Source organism: Amblyomma maculatum, chromosome 8 (assembly GCF_055883805.1).
Source record: "Amblyomma maculatum isolate TAMU_Amacu chromosome 8, ASM5588380v1, whole genome shotgun sequence".
Classification (NCBI taxonomy): domain Eukaryota; kingdom Metazoa; phylum Arthropoda; class Arachnida; order Ixodida; family Ixodidae; genus Amblyomma; species Amblyomma maculatum.
In genome coordinates this window covers 116,658,671-116,669,577 of record NC_139351.1, presented here as the reverse complement: position 1 = coordinate 116,669,577, position 10,907 = coordinate 116,658,671, and the positions used below count along the sequence as shown (strand labels likewise).

The window sequence follows — 10,907 nt, the reverse complement described above, 5'->3', positions numbered from 1 at the left end:
CGCGGGCCTAGCGCGAGCGCTCCTGCCCGCGCCACTGCCCGCTTCTTCTTCCTTGTCTTCCGTAACATGACCCGGGGCCACCGAGCGATCGTCCCGATCGTGGACGAGGAAATTAGCGATGTTAATGATTTTGTGACATGATTATGGGCGCGTCTGGGTGCTTGAAGAAGAAGAGGAAGAAGGAAGAATAGAACGGCTTGCCGGTACGATGCCTGATGCGTGGGTGATCCGCCTCCCTTGGAGCTGTCGACCATCCGTCACCAGAGTCCATGGGACCGATGGCTCGAGGTCACGTCGGGCAGCTTGGGCGGGGGTTGCGTGTTCGTGTCCATCGGTTCCTTCGGGTCATTCGGGTCTTTCGGGTCCTTCGGCTCGGTTCTGATTGGTATGTCTGTTCTCCTTGTCCTCAGGTCCGGGCTGGGGGCTGGGCGGTGGTAGTTGTTCAGGTCTGAGCTTGAAGGGCTGGGGCGAAGCTGCTCGGCGATGTCACTGGGCCCTCGACGTGATGGTCCCGGCTTGAAGATGGCGTCGATGCTCCAAGGCGAGGATGGGGATGCCGTACGCCGCACCTCCAACCAAATGTTACGAAGCGGCAAGCCGATGAAGACAGGAGACAGAACATGACCGATGACGATGGTAGATGACGTTTAATGAATGTTCGCGGGCCTAGCGCGAGCGCTCCTGCCCGCGCCACTGCCCGCTTCTTCTTCCTTGTCTTCCGTAACATGACCCGGGGCCACCGAGCGATCGTCCCGATCGTGGACGAGGAAGTTAGCGATGTTAATGATTTTGTGGCATGATTATGGGCGCGTCTGGATGCTTGAAGAAGAAGAGGAAGAAGGAAGAATAGAACGGCTTGCCGGTACGATGCCTGATGCGTGGGGGATCCGCCTCCCTTGGAGCTGTCGACCATCCGTCACCAGAGTCCATGGGACCGATGGCTCGAGGTCACGTCGGGCAGCTTGGGCGGGGGTTGCGTGTTCGTGTCCATCGGTTCCTTCGGGTCATTCGGGTCTTTCGGGTCCTTCGGCTCGGTTCTGATTGGTATGTCTGTTCTCCTTGTCCTCAGGTCCGGGCTGGGGGCTGGGCGGTGGTAGTTGTTCAGGTCTGAGCTTGAAGGGCTGGGGCGAAGCTGCTCGGCGATGTCACTGGGCCCTCGACGTGATGGTCCCGGCTTGAAGATGGCGTCGATGCTCCAAGGCGAGGATGGGGATGCCGTACGCCGCACCTCCAACCAAATGTTACGAAGCGGCAAGCCGATGAAGACAGGAGACAGAACATGACCGATGACGATGGTAGATGACGTTTAATGAATGTTCGCGGGCCTAGCGCGAGCGCTCCTGCCCGCGCCACTGCCCGCTTCTTCTTCCTTGTCGTCCGTAACAATATATATAAAGAGGCATGTTTTTTTATAGGTTCAAGACCCAAAAACCTGCCTTCATAAAGATACACAGTTTGATAGATGGGTCGCTTACACAATCTTCACACTTCAAAATAGAAAGCTGTTTTGCTGCACCGCTTGGAGCAAGAAAAATTAGACTCGACATTACCAACAGCGTGGTCACTAGTTAATTTGAGAACGGCGGAGCGAAAGAAAGTGCATGGCAGTAGAGTAGGCAGTTCGGATATGGCACCGTAGTAACTCCAACGCGTCAGCAGCGAACGTGTCGTTTCCACCGAGCTATGGTGTCATGGAAGCACCGAGCCTCCTGCGCGTCTCATACTCACTTTCGGCTTTGTGTCGTTTATTGCTGCCGAGCTTTACAAAAAGTTTTTTCTTCGTTTAAAACGCTGGTATGTCACTGCCTTAATTGTGCAGCGCGTTTAAATGTCTTTTCACTAATTAACCACCAAACGGTCGCCGCGGCTGATGGCTTCTGCTGGAAAACAAAACTTTTTTTTTCAACTTCGACTTCCCTACTTTCAAGGTTGACAGCGATGGTCCCGTGTTCGCTATTGTTTCATTTCTGCGCTGTTTTTTTTTTTTTTGTCTATGTACCGACTCGCCGTTTTACTGAACACTTTGGAAAGTTAGTTCGTTGGTCGGTTGGTTGGTTAGTCGGTCGGTCGGTCGGTCGGTCAGTCAGTCAGTTATCTGAGGTAGGAGGCTATGCTGAGGTTCATATACGAGATTTATATGAGGTTTATGAGTTATATCAGTATATATATGAGGCTAAGCATTTAAGTGATGTGGAGTGCATTGTTTGCGCTAGAGCTAGGAGATAAACGCTGTGGCTGAGGAAGCTGAGGCAAACAACTTCCTCACAGCGACAAAAGCTCGTCTCCTTCGTAGAAGTTAAGAAACCGTGTTAGTTAGTTATCGGAGGTTCATATACGAGATTTATATGAGGTTTATGAGTTATATCAGGGTATATATGAGGCTAGGCCTTTAAGTGATGTGGAGTGCATTGTTTGCGCTAGAGCTAGGAGAGAACGCTGTGGCTGAGGAAGCTGAGGCAAACAACTTCCTCACGGCGACAAAAGCTCGTCTCCTTCGTAGGAGTTAAAGGCCCACTGTCCACCCTCCGGTCGAAAATATTTTCTTCCCCGGTGACTGTGAGACTTCGCCCCCAGAACGCAAGGTCGCAAAATGTTTTTGAAAAGAGTAGATAATAACGCAGTTACAGCCACCCCAATCACCCGATTCTGTCGTGTTTCTCTCATTCCGTTGTCTCGCAAAGGTTTTCCACTCTCCTACCCGGTCGTCTAGCCTCCGCAAGACAAATTCCCCCTTCCTCCTTCGCGTTTGGCGGGAGGTGGGGCGTGGCACTCCGCCTGCGCGAAAAAAAAAAAAAAAAAACGGGCGAGGGAGCGCGCGTCTCTGGATTCAGTCGGGCCGTGGCGAGGAAAAAGCGCGCAGCGAGCAGTAGACCGATCGTTCACCCTCAGACAGCGAGACGGACCAATCAATGGACGTCGTTCGCGGGAACTACGTCATTACTGTGGCTCGACGGGCCGGCGCAGGAAACGGGGAAGCTGGCTTCCCGAAGGAGAGCATGAGAGAGCTTTGATTTGTATTTTCGTTGCTTTGCGGCGCGCGTGTCACTGTAGCATTTTGCACAGACTATCCCCGGTACCTGATCGAAACATTGGGCTCCTTCGCCTAAAAGGTCCTTGCCTGGACAGTGGCCCTTTGCCCACTCTCCACCCTCCGGTCGAAAATATTTTCTTCCCCGGTGACTGTGAGACTTCGCCCCTAGAACGCAAGGCCGCAAAATGTTTTTGAAAAGAGTAACTAATAACGCAGTTACAGCCACCTCAATCACCCGATTCTGTCATGGTTCTCTCCTTCCGTTTCCTCGCAAAAGTTTTTCACTCTCCTGCCCGAGGTCATCTAGCCTCCGCAAGACAAATTCCCCTTCCTCCTCTGCGTTTGGCGGGAGGTGGGGCGTGGCACTCCGCGAGCGCGAAAAGAAAAAAAAGAACGGCCGAGGGAGCGCACGCCGCTGGAATCAGTCTGGCCGTGGCGAGGGAAATCACCCGTCAGTCTGCGAGACGGACCAATGGACGTCGTACGCTGGAACTACGTCATTACTGTGGCTCGACGGGCCAGCGCAGGAAACGGGGAAGCTGGCTCCCCAAGGAGAGCATGTGGGAGCTTTGAATTGTATTTTCGATGCTTTGCGGCGCGCGTGTCATTGTAGCATTTTGCACAGACTATCTCCGGTACCTGATCGAAACACTGGGCTCCTTTGCTTAAAAGGGACCCTGGACAGTGGCCCTTTAAGAAACAGTGTTTCCCGCCTCCTTCGCTGCAGCAACAGAATGCTGCCCGCTAGACTGATAGCATTCTAGAGTGACGAAACCCGATTCAGGGGAACTCGAAATAAGGGGACTGATAACACACAGCGATCTTTTCGAACATTTTAAATTTTCTAGGAGTTTTCGCACACCACCATGCAATAAGTCCCTAGCAAGATAGCAAGTCGTCTGTAGGAAACTGCAGACGAACTCATTTCCCAACCCTGCTGTTTACGCGAACATGTTTTCTTACTGCATCAGCTCAACTTCCATTAATAAAGTGTCGGAAAACAGCCAACCTTAACCATATCCTATGAGATTGCGTAAGAGGACTCCGCCTCTCAAGGCTCTCCCTCATATAGAAGCCCCAGAGAAAGTGCTACGCAACCCGAACTCTACCGAAGAAGTCGCCTAAGCCACCAGCTCCTGTAACTCTTTTTCGACCGCAAAGTTTTCTCCTTCTTTCTCTCCAAGAGTATAGGGAGCTGTTCAAATTAATTCTAATTTAACTATTATACATAGATGCTTAAACACAATTGGAGGTTTGTATCTGGCAGCTAGTTATAGACATATCACTGTATAAAATTTTCAAAATGCGACTTCCCATCGGCGTTGCAATGCGGCTTAACGATTTTACGACAGACCGCAAAGCGACATCAATCACATGCACTACACGTCACTGAGTGGTGCACCTGCAGCGTGGCCTCTGTTCTGTGTGGGCTAGAACACCACTACCAGCGGCAACCTCTGCAGCGTAGGCGGCGCACGGCAATTCATGTGGCAGGTTGGTTGATTGGTTGGTTGCACAACTTTTATTTCCATCGGAAATGGGCGTCCTCGAATTCCCCGCCCCGGCACGTGTGCCGGGGAAGACGGGGAGTCGTGAGCCCGCGGATTAGAGGCTGGCAGGTAGCCCTTGGCTTATTCGGCCTCTTCCGCCAGATGGACGGTGCGGTGCTGGATCGCAGGCTCCGCGCTTGGCAGCAGGGTATCCCGGGCTTCTCTGCATGTTATATTTAGTCCTATCACTGGGGATTGTGGGTACTCACAAATTATGTGGTCGAGGGTCCATCTCGCCCCACAGTGCTTGCACAGATCATTGTCCCTAAGGTCTGGCAGCGCGTGAAACGCCCAGACAGGGTTCGTGAAGGTATTAGTTTGTAGCCACCTCCATGCGACAGCTTCTCTATTATTTAGGCTAACATCAGGCTCCGGAGTGACGTGTACATTGACATCGCTTCGCTGCGCGCGCTTTTTCCAAAGGGGCACACGGTGGACGCGTTGAGCCGCAGCGCTGATCGCGTTTTCGAAATGTTATAAATTTATATGATTGTTACTAACTGCCGGCTGCAAATCTGATTGCATTCAGTACATATCTAACCGTGATAGCCAAAAGTAAACTATTCGAATTTAGTTAAGCAGCCAACTAGTTATCATGATTCACCGATTTTCTAAAGTCAGCCAACAATGATGTTCTAAGGCCGATGAAGTCACCTGTACACCTCATAAATCCTATTAAAAATTCTGGTTCATCTTCGCTAAACAGCCGGCATAGCTCAAATGCTCCCATGTCATAACTGACATTCCTCATCCATTCAAGTGAGAAAAAATTTGGGAGGGGGGAGGGGAGGGGAAACTTCCGCATTTAGAGGTATGTCGCATTAAATTCAAAAGCTCCCGAATGCCGACTGACTTTAGGGATCCTCATTCACGTCCATTCACTTTTATACTCGCTTACTAAGCCGTCGTTTCGCATATACATCATTAGCATCACAGTCATAAGATATACCACATTATGTGAGACCACCGGAAATACCATCTTAATCCCCCCACTTGGCTGGCTCTTGGAAGAGGAAGACGAACATGCCTGCGATGTAGCGCGTGTAGTGACGTCAGAACGCGAGCAGTCCTTCGCGAGGCCCAGTTCTCCATTTCGAAGGAACCCGTACGTAGCGATCACATCGTCGGGCCTTCACCTCTTCTTCTGCCAGGGTGAGCCATGTGCAGCAACAGCATACCAACAACCTATCCTTGGAAGGACCGTCTTGATTTTGCGAGGGCGTGCTCCTCCAAAGAGCCCAGCGACAGGTGCTGGCTCATTACCGAGGTGCCAGCCTGGAACCAAGTACTCTGGGGACTCTCCTACGAGCTCGTCGAGTTCCATCCAGGAAGGCTAATCCTTCGGTACGTGTGGCACGGTGCCGTAGATAAACGTCGCAAGACCGCAGCACGCGAAGCGGCTTTTCTAATTTCGTGGCTCGTCGAACATCATGGCGGCTGTATCAATGAGCTTTATCTCTCGTGCACTTCTCGTCCCGAAGACACCAGCTCGGAGCAAGCTCCTATCCCAATTCGCTTGCGTCCGCCATCAGGACAAAGCAACGTCTGTAGCATTCGCGGCTTTGGTATAAGGTTATGCGCAGACACCGCTCCCCACGAATCCAGCCATTGCTTCCTGCCGGAAGAAGAAATCGAGGCCATTCTAGGCCTCGAGGAACTTAAGATATTCTCCAGTGACGGCAGCCTTGAACCAGGACTGATCAAACTGCTGAGGCGCAACTCGACCTCGCTCAAGTCTGTCGAGGTCGTCGATACGAAACTATCGCGGCGCATAGTCGGCGCTCTACATGGTCTCGACAAGTGCGAGTCGATGACTGTTGCTATGTGCACGCATCAAGACGATGGCTTCCTCAGCGCGGACCCAGACACTCAGCTCGTGCAGGGCTTGGCGAGTGTCAAGAAATTCCGATATATAGTCAACACAAAGCAAAATATTTCCGTCGTAGCCCAGGCCATCAGGACCAACGTAACTCTGACGGCACTCCAACTGTACATCGGTAAGTGTAGCAGCTCACTCAAGGACCTGTTTGCTGCACTTGAGATGAACACCAGCTTGCAGTCGCTGCTGATCTGCTCGCGGAACGTTATTGATGCGAGCTGCGGGCCTGCCTTAGCGTCGGCACTGAGCAAGAACACTTGCCTCCATCAGCTGGGCTTGGCTGGAGACATCGCCGACATCTGTTTGGTGCGCCTGGCTGAAGCGCTCTCGAAGAATACCGCTCTGCAAATACTGGATTTCACGGGTGCCGTGGTGCGCGTGCACGGCGTCTTGGCACTGTGCGGCGCGCTTCGCAATAACACCACGTTAAAGAAGATAGTTTTCCCTCTTTTCTCAGCTTCCAGGGGGGACAGGTACGTTGGCTAATGCCGTCCGCATATTTTCACTCCCTAGATACTTCGTAGCCCCTCGGATCATGTGTCCATTGAGTGCGAAAACGACAGCGTTTTACTTTACCTATTAGCAGTTACTTGATCTTTATTTTGAATGGTGGGAATTGTGTACTATCATGAGCAATATGAGCAAGAACACACGAGCGCGTGGCAGATAGCCTCGAAACCCACTTGGGGCGATACGGTGCGGCCGCTGTGGGAAACAAAGTGGAAAGGGAGCCATGGTTCCGTTAACTGCGCCCTTTCCCTTTTGTTTCCCACAGCGGCCGCACCGTATCGCCCCAAGTGGGTTTCGAGGCTATCTGCCTCGCGCTCGTGTGATATTGCTCATGATAGTACATCGTCCAGTATACGAATAAGTTGTGAAAGTCATACATCTTTTCAGCCTACGTAGGTACCCAAAAATTTTTGGAAAATGTTTCTGAGCATAATTTTAAGTATTGTACAATTGCACCGTAACAATCAATATATACGCAGGTCCTCCTTTAGTAGGCTTGTAGTCTACTCCCTATTTTCAAAAACGAATCCCATTTCTTTTTTTCTGTGCCACGCTTAGTTACTTGTTTTGGGCACAGAAACAAAAATTCGATATCCGTTGGAAGCTCATACCATTTTTATCAAAATGTTCTTAAAAGTGTCCTACAATGTTCCATGCTACCTTAGAACTATTTTTCAGAAACAGTTCACTGTGTTCCTATGCAAGTTTTAACTGCCGGTTGCGAACTTAGAAAAATAACATTAAAGCGGATCTTTTGATACGCTACGGAAGGTTATAACAATATATCTTGCAATATTTCATTATTGCTTCGCAAATAAATGATATCCAATAAAGCTCACCCATCATGTGAAACAACAGCAGTCGCATGGATACGTAAATGAAATTGGTCCTCTTGACTGTCTAAAATTTTTACTCCCATACGCTTACTTTTGCGATAAGATTTGTACGATAACCTATGGCAACTCCTTTAGGCGCACTTACAATTTATCAATAAGAATTCCGCATCATTTTTTGCGCACAACACTGCGCGAGTGTTCTACAGACGTGTGCGATTGGATCTGTGTTGTCTTATATCGCCGCACATACTGCGATTGATGAGCTTTTGGCGTATCACTTTGGCGCTAGACGACTGGCCATCACGACATAATAGGTTTGTTTTGTGTGTTTTAACGTCCCAAAGCGACTCAGGCTATGAGAGACGCCGTAGTGGAGGACTCCGGAAATTTCGACCGCTTGGGGTTCTTTAACGTGCACTGACATCGCATAGTACACGGGCGCCTAGTTTCCCCCCTCCATCGAAAAGCGGCGGCCGAGGCCGGGATTCGATCCCGCACCCTTGGCAACAGTAGTCGAGCGCGGTAACAACTGCGCCACCCCGGAGGAGCATCACGTCATGCATAGTTTGGCGCTATAAGTTTCTTTCTGTCTTCTTTTTTTTTTTTTCTCCCTTATTCACCACCGCCTACAAAGCGCTGTTGAGATAATAACTGTACCTCGATGAAAACAATAGCTCAAAAGGAACGTGAAGGACGGTAATGATGTCGCGCTCATTTGTGCTATTGTTTTCATCGTGAACGTGCACCAACTCGCCCAACTTTCCGCGCTGCTTAACTGCATCTCTCGTTTACTAAAAAGAAATCCATTTCTCGTCTTTCAGGCTAGCCCTCGCGGGAAAATTGGCACACGATGACGGTTATAACCGCGTACTGCTTTCGTTGAGTGATCCTGACCTGCTGGTGTTGTCGGCTCGCCTAGTCAGTCATGCATCTTGGCCTGAACAGCTCGGGAAGCTCGACATATGTAACATCTCCGACGCCCAGCTGAATGCTCTCTTCAATGCCCTCGCTTCCAACACCCGAGTGCGAGCAATCAGCGCCCTCATCGGCGAAAATACACGAGGAAAGGCAACAGCGCTGTGTGAGATGCTGAGGGTCAATCGATCCATCAGGAGCATCGACATCTTCATGCAGAGAGACAAAGGTCAACTCATCCCGAAGATTCTCAGCGCCCTGGAAGCCAACGAAAGCATACGCGAACTGTCTGTGGCCAGCCTTGTGTTGGCCGTTGAAACTGCTTCAGCCATGTCGGATTTCTTCGCTCGCAATAGGAGGATCACAAAGTTCAAGCTCACAGTTTTGGAATTGGTTTCCGACCAGGTGGTACAAGAACTGGCCCGTGGGTTCTCGTTGAACCCGGTCATCGTGGAACTCAAAATCCCAGAGACATGCATGTCCAGACGTACGCGGTCGGCGATTTTCGACATGTTGTGGCGGAACCGGGGCGTTTTGAACCGCGCCTTCGACTTTGTTGTCCTTCGCGCCAAGGACAGGCGGTGCGCAGAAGGTTTCGAACTTTTCTCCGAGAAACCATGCTTCCTTGACCATCTGATGAAGAATTCGGAACTGACGGAATGCGAAGCACTGCTGGCGAAAGCGTCCGCCAGGAACTTTTTGCTCGACAATTACCTCGTCATCACGGGCATTGTCAAGACATCTCTTTCGTGCCACCCAACGTCAGATGGAAGCACTCAGTGCGACAAGCTCAACGCTGAATGTTGGCGCGCCATTGTGCGCCACCTCAAAATTGCCGACGTGCTACAACAATAGCTCCCGCATTTTCTGTGCCAATTAAAGCCTCGGTTCGAATGTCACGTGTCTACACTCTTGTCTCGAAAAGAGCATGGGAGTTAGTCATTGCCAGACCAACTGCGCTGGGCTAAAAGGGCATGGGGTTATTTCCAGGTCAACTGCGCTGCAACAACTTACTCCTTTTAGAGATTATCTGCGAGATGATGAACAGTTAGCCTCATGGCAGGAATTGGCCCTTGCTGGAGTGTCTGCAAGGACTACGCGTTTCTTGCCCATGCTTTGGTCCTCATATAACTGCTTATTTCCTATAAAGAAGATATATGAACGTAGATTCTATAGATTTACCAAACTTCGCGCCAAGTGATCCAATTAGTTTCTTGGCGTGTGCCCGTAGCCTCGGATAAAATTAAGTTAAAATATTCAAAAATGAAATTATCTTGTAGTGCACTAACTATGCCGTGGAAATGAGCCTTACCCCCAAATGCGGGTTCGGTTCCGGCCGCGATGGCCGCTTTTCAATTGAGGAGTAAAGGCTCCCGAGTACGGTGCAATGTCACTGTCCTTGTGAAACGACTCCCGTATTAAGCTGTCCTGGTTCCGTGGGGTAGCAGCGAAGTAATCCACGAAGAGCCTCCCCGTTTCCTTTCCAGCTGATGTTCATGCAAGTCCTGTGAGTACCCGTGTCGACAGAGCATGTCGAGTTGCGCTGCCAAAGCAGACAGGGGCGTGTTGCCAGATGCAGCAATCTGCGCGTACGAACCCGACGGCCTTGACGACCCTGAATGAGCACGCAGGTGTGACCCACTTTTCTAGGGCGAGGTTCCGCCGATAAGTGCGCGTTCAGATTGCCCCCGTGTGACGTCGCCGATAACGGGCGCTTGGTGAAAACGAGGAAACACCGGCTGTTTATCAAGTGCATGCAGGGGCAATGTAGGTGGGCGATATAGCGGCGGCTTAAATGACAAAAGGGTTATAGGGTTGTGATCGCATATGAAAGACTGGGGCCGTAAGCTTCCGTTTATCTTTGGACATAAATAAAAGGACATCTATGGGACAAAGGAACATTGACGAACATGGACGAAGGAACCATTGATCCGGGGACGTTTTTACATATACCCATTGTATAGCGGGGAGTGTCCGCAGACTCCTTACGATCGTAATCCCATGGATTTGGTGTGCGGTCTTATCAGTTCGCTGTTTGCGTGTCATCGGTGATTACGTGTCCATCAAAACGTCACTGATGAGCAAGAGCTGGGATTTTCCTTTAGTGGCAGTCTCACTTCCAATGATTCAACCCACTCACATAGACGCATAGAAATTAGGAAAACCCTGAGCAACTTTATATAAAT

General features: G+C 50.5%; 1 protein-coding gene across 1 annotated transcript; it reads left to right on the top strand.

Annotated features, from left to right (window-relative positions):
• The first annotated feature begins 5,740 nt into the window (after positions 1–5,740).
• LOC146182268 (uncharacterized) lies at positions 5,741–9,617 on the top strand. The gene is made up of 3 exons (XM_084575922.1): positions 5,741–5,925; positions 6,187–6,933; positions 8,628–9,617. The coding sequence occupies exons 1-3, from the start codon at positions 5,741–5,743 to the stop codon at positions 9,574–9,576; spliced, it is 1,881 nt and encodes a 626-aa protein (XP_084432048.1). The 3' UTR covers positions 9,577–9,617.
• Positions 9,618–10,907: the final 1,290 nt, after the last annotated feature.

Bases quoted from the DNA above. Each gene is read 5' to 3' on its own strand.
- LOC146182268 (XM_084575922.1), top strand. From the start codon at position 5,741: ATGTGCAGCAACAGCATACCAACAACCTATCCTTGGAAGGACCGTCTT. The intron at 5,926-6,186 runs GTACGTGTGGCA...CCACGAATCCAG, and splicing joins CCAGGAAGGCTAATCCTTCG to CCATTGCTTCCTGCCGGAAG. The intron at 6,934-8,627 runs GTACGTTGGCTA...CTCGTCTTTCAG, and splicing joins TCAGCTTCCAGGGGGGACAG to GCTAGCCCTCGCGGGAAAAT.